We start from the raw sequence: 20,500 nt of genomic DNA on the forward strand, positions 1-20,500 counted from the left end.
TGTTGAGCCAAACTGTCCTTTATAAGAGAAGAAGTTAACATGTTTAGTAAGACATGTTAAATCACAATGCTGATGACAAACATCTTTTTGACCACTATCACTTAAGATACGGTTTCTTTTATGACTCTAATATGATGAGTGATGATGAGTCTGCATTAAATGGCATTTTCCCCTCAGTTTCTTTAAACGAAACATTACCATCACAGCCATCAATATCTTATGTTTCAAACATTTTTACAAAATATAAATACTTCACTCATGCCAAAAATCGTACACAGCAGAAAAATGTAAGCAAAAAATGCAATACTCACACTTGAGCAAATAAAGTGGTGTATAGTGTTATGACTTTGTGCAACTTCACCTCAAACTGTTATCAGTCTCATTCAAAATAATAAACATGCAAATTTAAACGTTAGTTTAAAAAGTTAAATTAAATTCACCAAGACAAGAACTAAGAAAACACAACAACAAAAACACTCTTTGGGTAGTGAACACCTGTGCAAATGTCTTAAGGTGAGTGAAGCTTTTCTGTCACCCTAAAAACAGAAAACAAATATTAACATTATTTTTTTATACTTTTCATATTTGTGACTTAAGTTCACATTATAAAATTAAACTCACATTTCTTCTTTTCCCCCATTCCATCTCATTTCATGAGGCCTTAGGTGCTCAATGTCTCTCTGTTAAGATAGTACAAAAACATTATTCAATCCAAGAATTAATTATTATTATTATTATTATTATTTTGACCATTTAGTGAGGATACCACAATAAAATCGAATCCCAAACTTACTGCCTCGGTTAAGACTATGGGGTGCTCTGGCAAGAATTCCGGCTTCTTCCTGGCCTCAGGACAACTTGCCAGTCCAATTAAAAAATCTCTTGTGTAAGATATTCTGCCTACAAAAATAATAGAAAGTAGGTTGTTATTCTGACAGTTCAGGGGCCTTCTGCCAAACCACAACTGTAAATTACTATTTAGAAAAATAACTAATAATAAACACGTAAGCATTACAATAAAAGTGTCCAGTGCGTCTTACCTTCTTTCTGTTTGTGGAGGTTGACAATCTTGTAGAACTGCTCTATGCCAACATTTGACTATCAAGCACAAAATTAGAAAATTGTTTTAGAAAACTTTAGCTTGTCTAAATCAACTGCTTTACAAGCAAATGGTTTATTTAAAGTAATGTTAATGGGGAAAAAAACACTAAGCCTGAATCAGAGAGACTAAAATATTGAAGAGCAGAAATTATTCATTGATTAGTTGTTCAAAAGAAAATTAATTGGCAACCTTTTTTGTTACTCGATATAATTGTTTAAGTCATTTATCAAGCAAAAAATACCAAACATTGTCTGGTTTCAAGTTCTCAAATGTGATGATTTGCTGCTATTCTGTTTTGTATAATTGGAAACTGAGTATTTTAGAATATTTTGAACATTTGGGTTTTGGGCTGTTGTTCGGACAAAACAAGCAGTTTGAAGGGAAATTGTGACAGGCATTTTCAAAATGTTTTGACATTTTACAGATGATTAATTAAGAAATAATCGACAGAACAATCAATAATGAAAATAATTCCAAAATATTTTCTTCTTTGGGATTTCTTACCTCTTGATCCACTTCCTCCATCAGTGCCTGTGCACATGTAGCAGCATTTATTTTGGGCTCTAAATGAAGAGAGAGAATTCTCATTTGAGCATGCCGTTAAATATGAACACAATAAAGTTCAAACTGACACCTTTGATCCATTCCAAATTAAGTTTGACCAACTGGTGTAGACTGCTTACCAATGTCAACATGGAGGGAGCGGCGCAGGGGTCTCGCAGGCTCCAGATGTTTCTGGAGGATTCTTCTCCTTGATACCTCCATTCTGGTGTCAGTAAGGTTCAAACATGTTTTAAACCTGCTACACTCTACAGGGCTTGCTCATCACATTTATGCTGGGTAGTGTTGTATTTCTACAGGCAGACATTTCTGTCTCAATATATTACTTTTCAGTGCTTTCCAAAGTGGGGTTTGCACACCATTAGGGGTCCTACAGTGGCTCAAAGCCACTAGTATGTAAGGAATACAACTTACAACTCTTACTCCAAAGTGTCTGAGAAATGTATAGGGTTTTACTATTTATGCTGGATGTCAGGTTTCAACTGATCTTTCCCAATTCATAGCAGACTGGTAGGGCTATGTTATAGAAGTATTTTAGCTCATAAACCATCATAAGCATCCTACATAATTCGACAAGTTTCTCACGTGAAGCTAGGTTAATTTGATAAAATAAACACTAGGGGGAAAAAAACAAACATTTAGCAGTCACTGACCAGGGCTGACCCAGGTTGAGTGTAGCATAACAGCTAACGTGAGATATTCAACACAAACAACTTAAATTGGCCCCATTAGCTTAAGTAGATTAACTGTAAGCTAACTTAACATAAATTAATTATTTGTGAACTCTGTAGAAAACTGTTTCTAAAAGTATTTATACCATAATTGTGCATTAAAGACGCAACTTTGGAAACAGCTGGAAAATTCTTGTTGTCCATTACAAAGTGTTTCATGGCAGACATCTGTGTAAGCCATGGACTGCATGATAACGGCAAGCGGCTACCATTAGCGTTTGTTTAAACGTTTACGAATCACTGCTTTTCTAACGGTCGGCACTGTGGCTATAGCGATCGTACACGGTTTCGCATTATAAATTTAACAAAACCAAATAAGACTCTTAACTGTGAATAAGTTAACGTTAAGTGATGGCAAATTAAACTTGACAATGATGCAGAAGTTTCAACTCTGCGAAATCATAATTCTAGCTAGTAACATTGGCCTAGTAACTCATACGTTAAAGTTCCGAGTTCTCGACGTAGTCGTTATACTCTATAAAAGACATATTATGTTTAATTATTCACCTGTAGTTCTATAAAATTCCCTCAGCGTGGTTTTTAGCCTGCTCACTTCAACCGGTGTCATGCTAGTCAAAGCAAACCATAACTTCCGGTCAAAAAACTTTCAAAATAAAAGCTTGATATTTTTTTGTAAGATCATAACAATGTCAGTATCAGCAGACCAGAGGGAATAGCTTACAAATGTTGCCAAATAAGCACACATGGGTACGTGTGGCTTATATTCGATATTGTACATTAAAGAATTTTTTTTGGCTTTTTTTCTTTATTTCAACATGTCATTGGGAAGGTATGATAGTCAGAAATGTTGCCACAAAAGTTCCATTTTTATTTTTTGAGAGTAGGAAATGGTTTAAAATTCACCAAGTCTGTTACAATATAATTACAACAAAACATACTGTGTAGCTTTTTGATAAGAGTGCTGAGGTCCCTGCTGTAGAATGAATTTTGCACCTATTTTTTTTCCTTTGGGGGTGGGGGGTGTCCAAGAACTTAGACCTTTCAGAGACAGCTAAAATGTTAAAACTCAAACAGTACACTATGAACTGATATACTGAGCACCTAAATCAACTATAGATTAAAGAGTGCCACTACGTGTTAAATTTTGTTAGGTTTATTACTGTTTGTGTTTTTATCTCTGCTGTACACCCAAAGAAGAGGAACAATCATGTATGTTTTGGCATCAGTGTGGTTTTCACTGTCAAACTCCATCTCAACAGCAGCCAAAGAGGATGCTACACCTGTCGCTGGTGTTGAATTTTTATATCAGAGGAAAGGGGTAAGCTCAATATTTGAAATACACATCAGATTCTCACAGTGGTCACTTCTCCTCTCCCTAGTGATTATGTCCTTATACAAGTCTTACTCTTGGACTGATGATTATAAAAAGCAAATACTTAATATCCCAACTTAATATTCAATCATGAATACAGAAGGTTATCAGTAACTGATTTACCTGCACTTTATATACATAAGGTTTATGTTAGCAAGCAAAATTTGTATGCACTGACAGATCTGTGAAGAAAAACTGACAACTCAAAAGGTATGTTTTTATAAAAACCACACTTTTCACAATAATCACAGTAAAATTAAATGTACATACATTTTTAAAACATTGTGTTGCAATTTTAATTAAACAAAAATATTTAAATGAGTAAACCAAAAATCTAGTATTTCACTTTAAGATGAGCATTGCATACAATACCTATATTTAGTCAACAGACTATATTGCCTAATATTTTTTTAAAAATGCAGTTACAAGAAAACCTATATAGCTAAATTCACTGTAATCACAATCATATAAAGCCACGCCACATGAATGAAAAAGAAAGAAAAGGCATCGCTTCCCTTAAATCAAATTTGCTTCAATAAACATTGTATGTCCAAACCGCACTGATAGGGCATGTTGGGTGCCATGAAAAGCAACGTCACTTTCATACAAGTAGTAGCTGTATTTTTCTTGGACCTATTGGTCTTCCACTCAGTTCCGCAACCGCTGTTAACGCCTCCTGACGGGACTCAAATACTGCAGTCGCAGATCCTTTAGGTTTTCCCCTCTGGTCATACTGCAGTGAGACAGATCCAGGGATAATGCGATATCCATAGCAAAAGTCATAGATTTCTTCACTTCTGATTTGGAATGGTAAATTAACTAGCTGTACACAGGTATGACCATCAAAATTCTGCACTGAGGCACCAAATCCACCACGAACGCCATTACCTCTGTCTTGTGGAGCATAAGGCTCATAATCACAGCCTCCATGGATTTGAGCCTGTACATTAGTCATTGGTATTTTACCATCATGAGGAATCCTAAAGTGAGGGTACTCAGTGTCACCAAGGCGACAGGGTGCCTCGCTGCTCCTGCCTGAGTACTGCTCCTCTCTTGGCAGTGGCTCTTGTACCATTGGAGGCTCAACACCCAACTGCCGCATCTGAGAACGTGAAATGCATTTCAGTATGACTTCTGACCCAAGAAACCTTCGTCCATTGAGAGAGAGTACACTCGTAGCCTCTGCCTCAGACCGGAAGAGAACCAAAGCCTTCCCAATCCCAGCACCTTTATGGTCACGTAGCACAAACACCTTGTCCTCTGTGATATTAAACCCATGGAAGAAGTCCACGATCTCAACTTTACGTACATCAAATGGCAGGTTCCGCACAAACAGACACATTTTCTCACCGTCATAAGCATCACTGGGGTGAGATGGAGACCTCTCCTCAAACCTTTCAGAGTTTCCAGAAGGTCTCACATTCATGCTCTGAGATTTCAGAAGGGGGATCATTTTCTCTCTTGAGATTGGGCGGGTATAAATCCATCGGTTGAGAAACTGTCTTTTTTCATGAGTTAAGGCATCACAATAGTCACGCAGACTCTTGAACAGCACAAATGTGGATCTAGTTCTTCTCCCATCACTGCCAATTAAGTGCAGGATCTGGTCATCCTCAAGCTTTGCATTACGAAAAAGCTTTTTTATGTCGTCTTTTTCCACTGCATACGACAGATTGTCTAACAAAACGCAGTACTCATCATCGGAAGGTACAACGGGCCTCTGGGCCAAAGGGGATTGTGACCTTGAACGATGTTGTGGTTTCCTCTGGTTGCGAATAGGTGATCGCTCCCTTTCAAAGTTGTCGTACGTGTTGACAGCCATTGACATGTTACCAGTAGCCCGACGCCAATCTTCTGCTGTTGTTGTGGAAACCTCCACATACCTTGACCCAATATATCTCCTATCCCTCTTCAGGCCTTCAAATGCATCCTCTCTTGTTGCAAATTTGACGAGACCTTGCCCATTCTTCGCACCATATCCATTTTTCATCAAGACTATTTCATCAATAAGTAAACCACTGAAAAAGTCACGGACTTCCGCTTCAGTCACAGAGAAAGGCATTCCTTTTAGAAACACATACAAGAAGTCATCAGTGTTTGAAGCCCTCTGGTGCTGGGGAGGAGGGGTATGAACCGATCTGCTACCTGACCTCCTGCCCACCTCAGAGTCCACAGATCTTCTAGCATGTCTTGCATTCTCCTCAAGTCGCCTCTTTTGATCTAGCTCTACATTTTTTGTACTTCTTTCAAGGATGCTCTGCATCTCTGTTTTACTACTTAGTAGCAATGTAACAGATGAACCCTTAATGCAACCCCCTGACCGTGTCATGGCTCTTCTTGCATCTTCATCTGAAGTAAAGATAATGAAAGCTTCACCTCGCTCTCCACCAATGATATGCACCCCTCCATCTGGAATTTTGAGGCCAGTGAAGAACTTGCGAATATCCTCAGAGCCTGCTGTGACTCTCAGTCCCTGTAAACGGATGACGACCGCCATGCTGAAGCACAAACAACAGCACCTGCAGACAGAAGGGTATAGAATAGAATTATTGCCAACTGAGCTTCTCTAGCTCAGTGCCAATTTCCTGGCATACCAATATAACACCACTGAAATAGAATAGCAATGTGAGAGATGGGACGTCAGAGACCAGGGACACCATTACGATCAATGCCCACAACTGCTTTTAAAAACAGACAAATTCCAATTGGTGAGGTTAACATTAACAATTCAACATACACTGTAGTTCACGCTCTGGAGTGGAAAGCCCAAACACACAATATTGAACTTAAAGCATCTGCCCTTTTTTGAAATGGCAGCTAGATTAATGAAGTAAAATGTGAACTACAAATCACATTCCAAACAATTCCAACCAAAATCTTATTTACTGTATATTCAATCAAGTTCCACACAAGACTCTTTACTTTTACCACAACATCATTAATCAGACACTTTTGAAAACACCATTGTCACAGCACCATCACCAGTACATTCAAAAATGCAGTCCAACGCTGGCTTAAAAAGGACAATATGGCAGCAAGTCAAAATACACAAAGCAATGCAATCTATATGGGACAATCATTTCCCTTTTCGCCCTAGGTCAATTTTATGAGACCCTTTCAATCAGTCACACCATTTGGGGGGGGGGGGACTCCAACCATATTATGTTAAATAGAAAAATGTTGCGCACAGCTCACACACTTAAATCTTAATTATTCAAATTCATTACATATAATTCAAATAACGTCGTAAATTAAGTTGATCTGAAAGCCACAACTGGCTTAACTGATTTAACAAATATGCATCTTGCAAATTAAATGTTTTAAAGGCCAATTCTTTAGTAAAACAACATAGCTGATAAAGTTGAAACCTTCGCATGGCTGAAGGCTAATAGACTGAAAATGTGTCATCTCCCAGAATGCAACAGTCCGCAGAGGATTCACCGTAGCCATCATATTATGTTTATGACCCTTCCCCAACATTAATGCTGCATCCAGGTATCCATCGCAACGGTAGGTCAGACATTTACCACCAAGTATTTCCACTTCTTCAGCCAACAAAGTGATCAATAACTCCAAGGTCTGAACAAGTATTTTTCCGATGCATTTGGAGGGGCCTTCGGAACAGGACAGCCTTGTTGAACCATCATAAATTTGGTCTTGAAATGCAGACTTGAAAGAAGGCAGTTCTTCAACTGGGACATAGCTACTATGCAGCAAGGACAATATCAAGGTTATCGCATCAGCACCAGCTACAATCCAACCAAAGCAGGAACCACAAGCCAAAGAGCAACTAAAGTAACAATTAAAACAGTTATTACATATCTAATTTTGTAAATTGTACATTTACAACATTGAACTATAAACAAGAAATACTGCATTACCAAATGCTGAGACAGTCAAAACTGTGTGGCTGTGCTAATTGCAGCCCACCTCTGTCCCTTTAATACTCAAGTTTCACAGTGCGGTAAAGGACGATACCAATGGTTTTGCATGTTTAAGCTAAATAACTCATTTGCTTAGACCTTTTAGTGCCAGTTATTTCCCAAAGCATGCAGCCATATTTTAGCTTTTGTAATATTTTGCCAAATTGTTTACGTTTTCAAAATTAAATGTTCAGGTACTTCAACCGCCAAAACACACACATCCACATTCATAACTCTTGGTTATTATGATTTTGCTCATAAGACAATCTTTTATCCTAGGACTAATTTCTATGGCAGAGAAACACATTCCTTCTGTGTAGTTCCGTGTTGGATCGATTAGCAGCACAGATTTTCCACCTTTGAGTAGTTCTGATTGGAAAGACTCTGCTCCATGAAACACACCACGTTTCTGACCAAAACATACAAGCTACAAGGGACGCACAAATTCATCAGCTTGCAGGAGAGGGCCAAAATCAGGATACACTCATAACGGTTCATCCACTCCATTGTTGCCTTGCTCTTACTCCTCTAACAGAATATTCCATTCATGGCAGCAAAAACACTCTTGTGGAGTGCATAGTTTGGCAATCTACACCACTGCTGTTCGTTCCAGAGGCTGGGGTTCTTCTTAATCCGACGGTGATAGCGTCCCCTCTTCTTGCCCGTTCTCTGACACACTTGGCTCACATCAGCAACATTTCCTTCTCTGTATACTCTGGGGCAAACTGATAGAGTACAACAGTTGTTCTGCAGAGTGTAATCGTCTTCTCGTCCGAGCTCCTCATATTTGCTGACTGACATTTTGTTGAGAAAGCATCACTACTTTTAAGAGTTACGTCTTTGCCAACTTTTTGTTTACTAACTAGTATGCAGGTCTTCCAGCCCTGATGATCCAACGGTAGAACACACTGAATTTCGATGTAGAGGAATGGTGCGTTTTTGTGCCGTTATGTAGCCAAAACTGTCTTCCACTCTAAAGTCAGCAAAATAATTTACATTCACCATTCAATACAACTGTCAAAATTATTACAAGTTTTTACAACACTCATGTTTGATAATTATTTGTATTCTGTTGAGTTTTCAAACACCATATCTTATGAACACAATGCTATGTGGCAGCTGAATTGTGAAGTTCTGTAGTCAGACCTTCACTTCAGCATTTAAAATGCACCACCAGGAAGGATTCACAAATCACTCCGCAATTTTAACTGTTAAAACTCAAAAAATTGAGTAACTTCAACAAAGACCAGTGCAGACGTGTGTTTCATTATGATTAGCTATATTGAATATGTTTCAACTATCTGCAAGGTGACTTTGATAGTGTACTAAAATGAACTGAAAACAATGAGCCCACTGGAAAATGGTTGTCAGCAAGTTGTAAGTACATAGGATTTATTGGGCTGATTGTACAAAGTCACTTGTATGTTTCTTTAAGGTTTTCCACAACATGGTAATCCGTCATTGTGACATGGATAGCTTGGTTCCAGACCTCTGAACCAAAATCCACAATAAATAATGTGCAATCAAATAGCAATTCAACTTAATTATCAAGCTATAACATGGCTTCACATAGTCATCAGATACCACACCATATAGAGCCATGCAGGGATGACGTATTTTTGTAGGCCAACTCCTAAGTTAGCATCGTCCTGGTTCCCTCAACAAAAAGCCAATGGGACTAACGTTAGCTGTCACACCATCTAACACTACTGACTGAGAAAAGCGTAGTTAAATCCACCATGTGTGCATTAAGCTACAAAGTAACTCAAGAGCAGTGCCACCTCAGCTAAGCTAACCAAATACACAGCATTCTTGACGCCATTAATAACGCCAGCATTCTATCGACAACCGCGACGTTAAATGGCGTTAAGTGACACAACATACAAAATCTGAGACTACTGTAACATTGTGTGCAATTTAACTTGGCTAACGTAGTAGTTCTTTAGCAAGGAAGGTGGCAAAAGTCCTTTCAGTCCAAACAAAGCTCAGAAAAACGTCGATCTTAGCTAACGTTAGCTATGTAGCCAGCTAGGCCTCTAGCTTTAGCTCATTACAGGGTCAACACTGACCCGCGGCAATGACAATGTATTCTTTATTAATAACACCACGATATAGCCACCTGACCAACGACACAACTTACACAATTGACAAGCACAGATTCTCGAGCAAAAACCGAGAATAGCGGATAGATTCAGATCAGTTAAGTTCGGCCTCGTGTCACTCGAAGTGCAATGAAGAATGTTCTTCTTCTTTTTCTTTTTTTTCCTCCCTTCTTCTTCTTCCTTTCTTGTAAAAGCGTGCTGCAAACCAACGTGATAGGTGCATGCCGCCACCTACTGTCCCTGAGTGTATAACATCAGGACTTCATAAGGAGTTTCTGGATATTAAACCTGTTTCATGTAATTATTTAAACACAGCAATTTCCTACCTTCAATTGTTTGTCCCCTATGTCCAACAGACCTTTTGCTCCACTCCCTTCCCATTTCTACAATCACGTCCTTCACAGTCTGTCTCTTTCTACGTTGAAGCTACTACAACCTATCATCACATTTTCAACGTTTTACTTGCAGCAGTTACAAGTCTGACATTTATCTGACGCTTTCGTTTCCACGATATGTGTGTCCTAGTCTTAATTCTACATTTACCTTACTTGTCACTCTGATAGACTTGTAAATTTTGTAATAATATTCAATACAAGCCCAACTCTCCCACAGCAGGCATCTCCTGAGGTCTGAAATTAAGCATCGAAAACATGTTGCTGAGAGTTTTATCTGTATATACATATTTTTATTCAGTGGCCACCATGAAATACAGACCAAGTAAAGTTGTTTCAGTTTAGGGCCCCGATGTTGCGCTGTCATTTATCTCCCTCACTATTTTGTTGCTTTTTTTCGAACAAGGTTGTGAGGCTTTTAGTTGTGTCTGTATATTTTTTATTTAGTAAATCGCTGGTTGCAGGGCACTCCAGGGTTCGCGCCAGCTATTCTCCCACATCATGTGATGTTGTTGAACACAGCAGCCACAGCCAGAGAGACACTGTGAGAATCAGTGTGGAATAAAAGGTATTCCAAAGACATGTTCATAATCCTTCAAGCAGATCGGATTGTCACTTTAATTGTAATTTACACCTTGACCAAATTAAGACACTCTCTGGGGCTTGGCTTTCGTGATCATTTGTGTTCTCGATCTCTCCTCCAACTCTTGGCTAACTATGTGAGCTCATGCTAGCTCGATAGTACCAACATTCACCCAGGCTGAAGCTGGGGCGCAGCAGCAGCGGAGCCTCTGAGCCGACGATCATTTCCGACAGCTCCGTATGGATTTGACGTCGGCATACATTGTTGCTTGATGTCTTACAAAGGGCCGATTATAGGTGATTTCGAAGATGGGGGAACCTTGTGACCTTAAGCACTTCGTGAAGTGAGTACCTCGTGAACCGCCGATTTTTACTTAACGTTACGTTAATTGTAGTTTAACCATCTTCCTACACACAAGTAAGACAAAACATCATTAGCCAACATGCTAGTAAAGCCGGGTGCAGAAACTCGAGTATAGGGGTCCATTATATCCTAAAACGGAAACGTATATCAAACCCTTTCTGTTAATTAATTGAATTAGACAAGTGACGAGCTCCCCGCAAGTCGAGAAAACCTTAATCGTTATGACTTTATACATTCGTGGCAGATCAAAGATCGATAAGTACAACATAAGTTAACAACAGTAACGTTAGCCTACTGGCTGCTAGTTTCAGTGCGAGAGTTAGCTATCTAAGCTAACCCAGCTAGCGTTAGCTGCTGATGCTAGTAGAGTTCCTTGGCTAGCCGTCTTCGTTTATAGAAACAAATGTGATTGTTTACCTCTGCTGCGCAAACGAATACCCAGTCAGACGTCATATTGATCGCATTCCCAAACACAAAATGGCTGGGTAGTCAACATTAACATTAATTATACATAGCACAACACGAGCTAACGCTATCTTTAAAGATGGCCCACGGAAGCTCTCTGTTAATGTTAGCTTACCCAAGTTAGCTTAGCTGGTTCTGATATTTTTTATAAACCAGCGTCACAGCCAAGTCAATGTCGCCCTACCTGCCTGCTTATTACTTATATAAATGATGTAGTATGACTAGTTAGCAAATCTTGATAACATATTTAACTAAATTGATAGTTTTCTACACATCCTCTGCTCGTTTTCACAGTGGTTAGAATAATCCTTTTAAAGGCCATGTTTTGGCTGCATTTAATCCTCCCGCTCAGGCCATGCTTTAGTTAGTTTCCTAATTTGCTTCAAACCGTTTGTTTTCGCAAGTGTCGACGTGTTCTCTCACATAAATCTTCATTCTCCAGACACCCTTTGTTTTCTGTAGGCCATTTGCTTGCGCTTTACATGTTTATTGATGAGATGCATGTTCTCTGCTCGCCCTGCATTCATGTTTTTCGTCTATGTTCGACCATGATAGTACTATTTTTAAACCATAGGTGAATGTAACCTTTTATTTTTGTTGTTGCTGTGATGCAACTGAAGCGACAGCAGTAGAGAGTAACAGCCCACCAAGCTGAGAAAAGGGGGAGTCTTTGTCTCATAACAGACGTAAATATTAAGACATGCAACTGGTAGCGATAGATAACAGGAATCTCAGGAAGGGACGCCTGTTGTCGTTACTCAACGGTTGAAAGCATGTGACACCACAGCACTTTTTGACGTGGTGTACATGCAATGTGTTTTGCACAAGCCAGAACCACTATTAAACACTATATGTAGAATGTCAAACAAAAAGTTGAATTTCAGCATTTGTAGGACTTCTCTCAGATGTCAATGTCAAAATTATAAAAGTTCCTGACAGAGTAGCTGTAAGCTGTTGTGGACAAACAAGACTCAGTTCATTGCATCCCTATCTTTCTTTTTGTCAGGTGTGGCGTCACTTTGGAGGGCTCATTTCTCTGATTTGGATTATTCTTGGCCAGCAGCCTCTTCAGGCCTTCTAATCCTAGACGAGTTTCACAATGGACACTCTGCTCAAGTCAGAAATCAGGTATTAGACAGCACAAAATGCAACTCAGTGTTGTTGTCTTGTTTAGAGTAGTTTGACATGGTTTTGGAAATCATTTTAGCATGGTTACCAAGTTGTATTTTGTGTTGGATGCAGTCTGTGCAGATCTTTCTGGCACCTATTTACTGTGAAAACATTTTGATATCAAGGTCATCCTAAGCCTTGTCATTATTTATACACTCATACACACTTGACAATTGAAAATACAAGACTGTCCTCTGCATAAAGTTTTGGGCTCTCTTTTAAAATTTGACTTCTGATAATATGTTGTCCTCACAAGCTTTTAGCTATTTGTTGTTATTTTTGACTGGCCAGTGTATAGATAGGTTGTGTTTTGTGCACTGTTGCCACAGATACAGTATACAGTACATCAGTGCCTGTGATAGTAGTATACAATGGTAGAAATGCCTCTAAATAAAAAGTGAAGACATATAGTTTAATTCTCTTGCATGATCAAAATGACTTCATCATTATTAGGAAAGGACTTTTTTTCAGAAAAATAATTACAGGTACTGTAATCAGGTATCAGTTAGTGTTATGTCACCGTATAGGAACAATGGATGACCACAAGGCTTGGTATTGGATGTTACCTTCAGTTATGCTCACAGTTTGTTTATGTTTATTATCTTGAAACATGAAACAGTTGTGCATTACCGTTGGAATAACATTCCTACATTTGGTGTAAAAATATTTGGTTGTAAAATTTTTCAACGTTAAGCTAAAAGGGTGAAGTTCTTCGTGTGTGTGTATATATGTGTATATCTGTGTATATATATATATATATATATCAGAATCAGAATCAGAAATACTTATATATATATATATATATATATATATATATGAGAGAGATTTCTATGAATGTCACTGCAGAAGTGTCTTGTTTTGAAGGTCACAGAGAAAAAGGAAAAAATGAAATCCTAAAGGATTAAATGACCCAATTGTTGCCCTGCACCCATAATGAGCCTACCCTAAGGAAAGCGCACACACTTTAATAGCACAAAAGGACGAACAAAAACCCAATTATTCATTTTTTTACATGTTGAATACTCTGTGTTTCTCCTTTTTTTAGATTTGTTGCTTCAGCTGTTTTTTAAATTGGCAACACCAGTTGCTAGTCTCAGCAATGTCTGTGTGTGTGTATGTATATGCATATGCATGTATATGTCAAAAACACATTTCAGTCTGTCATACAGATCATTTTTCTTTCATATGGCCTTTACATTCTAAGCCATAGTGGCTTTGTTTGGTGTCTCAGTGGTGTTGAGGGGGTTGTATCATGTGAAAAAGTGAAGCACACCATCTACAGTGCAATGATCATCATTTTTGGTCGGGAATTTAGTTTAACCTTTGCTATATTCTGTCTGAATGGATTTCTGATTTCTGCAAGTGTAAATGCTCACAGCGTCTCTCTTAATGAGGAGACGCTTCACCCTAGTTCACCCACCCATAGCCCATTTGCTGTTAATCAGAATGTTAATTTTTATGACCTGGGCCAACCGATCCGCGATTATCTGCAAGCTCCGCGGCTATAACTGCGGTCCGCGCATTACTACTGGGAATAGTGCTTTTGCTGTCGGACCATCGACGTTTCAAACTGAAATGTTTAAAAAGAACAATGTCTCCAATAAACACGTCCTATGCCGTGACAGGTGTGAGGCCCGCAGAGCAGCCCCTCTTCCCTCAGCGTTTCAGCGCCAGGCAGCAGCAAACCAAAGCAGTGAAGAGTCAGAAATGATAATAAAATGTAATACTGCTCATAATATAGCCAAAGAAGAGCTACCTTTTACTAAATTTAAGTCCATTAAAAAAAAATTTATCTGCACCTTTATTCCTGTCTACAATCATTTACAATTACCAATGTGGTTGGGAACTGACATAAAAAATGCTAACACTTTAACGCATTATTGGGTGCGCCTAAATTATGTGCTGGTGCACCTAAATGAAAAAGTTAGGCGCACCAGTGCCCCCAATGTAAAAAGTTAGTCTGGAGCCCTGTTTTGTCTTGCTGCCATCAGCCTTTTCAGAAACAAAGTTTGACTCCTTGTGACAAACAGCCACATACTGAGAATCAAAAACACGATATTCTCCATTGTTCTTGTGTTTGTGTCGCGCTAAAGATGATGCCACAGCAGTTTCACGTGGTACTATCTGCAGTGGAAAACGAAATTGTGAAAAGTACCTGGTACCAAAAGCGAGTCGAGCCGAGCTGTACCATGCAGTGGAAATGAGGCTGAGGTTTGGTGAATGAAATATTCAAGACCATCGACGTGCTGAGTATTAAGGGGCGACTGTGGCTTAGAGATAGAGTGGGTCGTCCACTAATCGGAAGATCGGCGGTTCAATTCCTGGCCCTCCAAGTTGTCCTTCAGCAAGATACTGAACCTGAAATTGCTCCAGAAGGCTATGCCATCAGTGTGTGTGTGTGTGTGTGTCTGTGTGTCTGTGTGTCTGTGTGTCTGTGTGTGTGAATGAGCATTAGTCTTTCTGATGAGCAGTTGGCACCTTGCAGCAGTTGGCACCTTATATGAATGTGTGTGTGAATGTTGACATGTAGTGTAAAGCACTTTGAGTGGTCGAAAGACTATAAAGGCCCTATGTAAATGCAGTCTATCCATTTACCATGTACTTGCAAAACACATCCTAATGTTGATACATTTTTATACTGTTGGGGTTTTTTTTGTTGTTGTTTTTTTACCACTATTATTAGCCAACATTCATAATGAAAAGGCACTATTTTGTTTTAAATAAATAGCATTGTTTTATTTATTTTGTTTTCAAGTTACTATGGCCACCTACTCCCTTCTTTCAGCTATTCCAATGGTTAGTTCTCCATGTAAAAGATACTGGAAAATCCTGTATATGTGCAATCTATAGACCAGTAAACCTGACAGCCTCAATAGTACTTGTACTGTCATTTACCTGCCATTCAAATCCATTATTTTCTGTCAATGTCTGTTCTTCACTGCACCAACTTGATAATGTATCCTGGACACATGCTATGATATGACTGCAAAGAATTGGGATCTATCCTAGAAGTTTTGTCGCATGTCAGCCGTTCCCCCTATTTCACTCTATTTGTAAATGGCAACAATATTTTAGATTTTTTTTAAATCAAAAGTGCATATTCTATATATGAGTATTTAATTTACTTAAACATTGAGACAAATCTCAACTATGCTTATTAATAGTATAACGGGCCTCTTGCACTTCAGTATTTGGGAAAATAGAGTTACAGGAGTAGGCAGTGGAAAGAGTACACCTAACACTGTTGTAGACTGGGCAACAGATGTTGTGCTTCGAAGGCATTAACAGTTAGGAGCACATGCAATAAGTTCAGGGACATGTTCATATCACACAAGGTTACCTTGAGAATTTTGGTTTCTTATATCCCTCCTGATCATCTTAAAATTGTTATTTGTAGTGCTGCATTAACTGTGTAAATTGATTTCTTTCTTTTATCTTTTTTCTCCCATGATGTTCTTATGTAACCACAGAGAGGAGGGGAGTGGTGCCTCGGTAAGTATGAACTAAACAAAGTCAATGAGTGTAAATACCTGCTTTCACATCAGCCTTTGTTATGATACAACTGCTATGTTTAATTTCATGATTTTCAAAAACTCAGCTTATAGCTTTATTTGTGGTCTATCTTTTATTGTAGGTGAAGGTGGAGGGCCTATCCAAGGCAGCTCTAATCAAAAGCCTGTCTCCCAGAGTCATGCTATCCAACCATCTCCTGCCTAAAGGGACCAAGATGAAGGTCAACCTAGAGGATCAGGGTCGTCAGAAAGTGTCCTTCAGCTTCGCACCGACCAAGAAGCCACTGCAGAGCCTGTTCTTCATCCCTGCCAGTCCTGAAAAGTCTATCGCTGAACCTCTCCCTGCTTTGTCACAGTCAACCTCAGACAAAGGCGGGCAGGATACAGACAGCAAAAATGAGCAAAAGCAGACACCCATGGTGCCAACATCAACAGCAGACACACAGTCTGAAACCCCAGTCTCCTCAGCCACTAAACCGAAGACAGACCTAGCAAAGATGCATTTTAAGAAGCAAATTCTCAGTGTCTCTGTAACTGAAGAGAAACCAACATCTGTTGTGCCAGAGGAGCCGCACTCCTCTGAATTGCAGGTTCTGCTGAAATCAACAAGTAAGAGTGTAACTGAATTCCCAACACCCCAGCCTCAGAATGTCGTCAGTGTCTGCCCCTCTGAGAATGCTCACATTGAAGCCTCTGAGACAAGGGTAACCCCTAGCCTCAAGAAGCCAGCTGCTTCCTTAGGAAAACATGGAGAGAGTTCCAGCATTGCTGAGCGGGACAGTAAGGTATACAAAAGGAAAACCAGGTCCCAATCTGATAGTGCTCCCCCTGGCTCAGAATCTGATGGAGATTCAGTCCAGATGTCTTCCAGTCGCAAATCAGTTGACTCCAAAGGTAAAACGAACTCTGACAGTAGAAACAAAGAGGTGAAAAAGTCTTCCTCTGGTTCACATGCGGAGGAAAAGGAAAAAAGTTCTTCTAAGCGGTCAGAGAATCATGAAAGGTCTTCTAGTTACTCCAAATCAGACCGTGATTCTAGACACATATCTTTACGCTCATCTCGATCAGACAAAGATCGCAGAAGGTCCAGGTCTAGATCACGGTCTAGATCAAGAGGGTCTCGAACAAGTTCATCTCACTCCAGGTCAGAGAGATCCCGAGGTGACAGAGGATCCCGCTCTGAAAGGTCATACTATCATGATTCTGATCGGAGATCACACAGGAGTTCTCCACGCAGAGAGAGAAGACGCTCTCGTTCTCGCACTGACAGAACTCGGGACAGTTCTGACTCTGAGGATGACCATAGGAAGACAAGGACAAGGACTAGTGACTCCAGTAGGTCATCTGCCCATGCAAGCTCATATAAAGAGTCAAAATCATCTTCCTACTCAAAATCTGAAAAGGCCTCTAAATCTGCAGATTCTCCTCACTCCTCGGAGTTGGATAAAAGAACACAATCGTCAAGGTTTGAAAGGACTTCAAAGCGACTATCAGACTCTGATTCCCAGCGCAAGTGCTCTCCTGATCTGGATTCCAGTTACCGTAAATCTAGCTCCCATCACAAGTCAGAGACCAACAGCAAATCATCTTCTTCCAATATGCAAACCCACTCTCAAACATATGAAAAACGCCAAAAAAGCAGCTCGAGTGACTCTGAGGCAGATCATAAGGGAAAATCACAGACCTCTGACAAAAGCTCTGGCTCAGAGGAGAACTGTAAAAACTCCCAAAAGAAAACCAGTAGGCCAGACTCAAAGCAGATGACCCCTTCTAGATGTTCTGTGAAAACCAGCGGACATGATAGACAATCGAATGACATATTTCACAGCCCCGGAAAAGCACCATCATGTGCAAACACCACAGAATCGTGTTCTCAGAGTGAAAAAGAAAACTCTGATTCCCAACCAGGTGGAAATGAACTTAGTAATCTGGATTTTAAGGAGATGGTCTCATGCACTGATAAGAGTCTGCAAGAATCGTCATCCAAGAGATCAAAAGAAACAAAATCAGGTCCTGAAGTTGAGAATGAAAATGCCTCAGCTATAACCTCAAGTGAAAGCCTAAAGCATGTAAATGCAGCCCTGGAAAACTTGACCAATGTGAAGGATACCCTTTCTTCTAGTAACCGACCACATGTGAACTCAAATGCAGCTGTCTTAAATCCATGCAGTAGTAATGATAGTATAATGTGCAGCCAGGACAAGAAAGTTGTTGACTGTTCACCAGGGCCAAAGTCCTTACTTTATACAACAGATATACCTGTCACACATGATGTCCAGCAGAACACTAAACCAGAGATTGTTGAGCTGAATAAAGTTTCGACAGTCGACAAGCAGTGTGGCACAAGTGTGCTGCTCAAATCTGATTCATCATGTCTTGAATCTGAGAATCAGTTGACGATTGAACAGCAAAAAATGGATACTGTGAAAAAGAGCAGCAGTACTACCAAAAAGTCCCGATGGGATATTGTTGGGCAGGATGCCTCAGAGAGTGATAATCCACAGAGGATACTTTGTGCAGAGAGTAAGCCTACTGTTAAAAAGGTGATCTCTGTCAAAAAAATTGAGTTTTCTAAAGACAGTAACCAACAAGACTCAGACATTAACAAGGCTATTCAGCAAGAAGCTGAAACACATTCCAAACTGGTGAAGCAGACTGAGATCTCTAAGCAGGAAGTCGGCTCAGACAGCACATCCATGACCGATAACTACAAAGACCAAAGTGAGCCTTCACCAGCGAGCACCAGCATTGACCACTGTGACTTAAAATTGAGCGTTTCTCAAAAAACAAACACAGATGAGCCTCTGCACATAAATGATACATCACAGGTTGACAAAGCTGCAAAGATGCAGAGTTGGAATGGTCATGAAGAAAAATCCAAGGACAGTGCACAGAAGAGCAAATTGAATAAGAGAACATCACTTAATCAGGATGCATTAGGAGGACAGAGTGAGGCCAGTGATAGTGACAACTCGGAGTATGACTCTGATTGTGGCGAGGCTATAAAACGATTGCATTCTGTGGTGGTGGTGCCAAAGAATTCTTCCCTAACAATAGATACACAGGACACGAGAGCTTCCCCATGCACTCCAATGAATAGTTCAGAACTGCAAAATGCTAGTATAGCAGCTGACCTGAATATCGGTGAAGTCCCAAGACAAAGGCAGGGGAGTCCTTCCACTGCATTTGTGGAGACCAGTGGTTCGTGTGCTGGTGTAAATGATTCATCCAATAGCATTATGTTGTGTCAATCCCAGAGTAATATGATTGATAGCACCAGTCACTCGGAGGGTTCCAGCTCCATCCGTGCCCAGCCTTACATGGCTGGTCATATCAGTGCCCATGGAAGTGCCACAGATCCTGCCCACAGCCTTGATAATTCCAGACAGTGTGAGCAAGGGCACATACAGCATAATGTAAGCAGCAGAGGTGAAAGGATGTACTCCCATTACCTACATGATGATTTCTCCAATGCTGACAATATAAATGACAAGAATGGATTCAGCCTGGGTTGGGATTTTTCGCAACCAGAACAGCCCAGTAGTACATACCAGCAGCCTGATAGCAGTCATGGGCCACAGTTACTGAACACTAAACTGACAGGAACCTCTCCCAAGGAACAGGAGCATGTGCAGAGTAATGCCTCCTGGAACCACCAATCCCCAAACATGCAGACTAACAGCAAACCCTACCTCCATGTGCATGAACATTATCAGGATCCTGCAGGTGAAATCCATCCTGACTCCCTAACTAATGACCATGATGACTACAGTGGGCATAAACTATCTAATCTTAGTAAAACTGCTGTTGAATGCAATGGACCTAACACTCCTGGGTCATCAAGCTTTGTACAAGGTCATGAAATAAGCAGCAACAGCAGGGGCTCTGCTGTGCCTGACCCCCCAAGAGAAGACAGTTTTAGACCCCACAGAGGCCGGGGCCCTCCCAAGAAAAGGCGTCCAGAGATTGAGTCTGATTCAGACAATGAGGCCGAAGCTGGGCCGGCAGGCAAGAGGGAGCGTCAAGGAGATACTGACGTCTCTAAGGAAACTCATGTCAAAGCTGAGGTGCACCGTCCATCACTCACTCTGCAAGACTTTCAAGATGCGAATAAATGGAGAGAGTCGTCCAAGTCTAAGAAGATGCCCCCTTACTTTGACTTGATTGAGGAGAACCTGTACCTGACTGAGAGGTAAGGTGTTGTCCATCCTGATTAACAAAACAAATTATTTTGTTTGTACAAAGAATAACCTCATAATAAAA

General features: G+C 40.1%; 2 protein-coding genes across 7 annotated transcripts in view; one reads left to right on the plus strand and one right to left on the minus strand.

Moving 5' to 3' along the window:
- On the minus strand, positions 1–11,654 carry gra (granulito). Of its 5 annotated transcripts, none has more exons than XR_006379148.1 (8): positions 11,508–11,654; positions 2,902–6,246; positions 1,786–1,868; positions 1,607–1,665; positions 1,041–1,098; positions 794–900; positions 622–680; positions 1–536 (listed from the first exon to the last, which is right to left on the minus strand). XR_006379148.1 is itself a non-coding variant. In XM_044207377.1 (7 exons), exons 2-7 carry the CDS (start codon positions 1,865–1,867, stop codon positions 509–511), a joined length of 393 nt encoding a protein of 130 aa, XP_044063312.1. In that variant the 5' UTR covers position 1,868; positions 2,902–4,116; the 3' UTR covers positions 1–508. The 5 variants fall into 5 exon arrangements, 1 of the variants encoding a protein (XP_044063312.1); XR_006379149.1 differs by lacking the exon at positions 11,508–11,654 and adding an exon at positions 10,079–10,216; XR_006379146.1 differs by lacking the exon at positions 11,508–11,654 and adding an exon at positions 9,791–10,060.
- The window catches only part of setd2 (SET domain containing 2, histone lysine methyltransferase), a 21,002-nt gene continuing 11,037 nt past the window's right edge, over positions 10,536–20,500 (plus strand). The window contains exons 1-4 of one of the 2 annotated variants that reach the window (XM_044207376.1): positions 10,536–11,070; positions 12,562–12,683; positions 16,196–16,217; positions 16,360–20,429. In XM_044207376.1, the coding sequence (XP_044063311.1) occupies positions 12,655–12,683; positions 16,196–16,217; positions 16,360–20,429 (4,121 nt within the window). In that variant the 5' untranslated portion in view covers positions 10,536–11,070; positions 12,562–12,654. The remainder of the gene's footprint in view (positions 11,071–12,561; positions 12,684–16,195; positions 16,218–16,359; positions 20,430–20,500) is intronic. The other variant, XM_044207375.1, reaches the window with a different exon arrangement.

The sequence above is a fragment of the Siniperca chuatsi genome, linkage group LG9 (assembly GCF_020085105.1).
Source record: "Siniperca chuatsi isolate FFG_IHB_CAS linkage group LG9, ASM2008510v1, whole genome shotgun sequence".
Lineage (NCBI taxonomy): Eukaryota > Metazoa > Chordata > Actinopteri > Centrarchiformes > Sinipercidae > Siniperca > Siniperca chuatsi.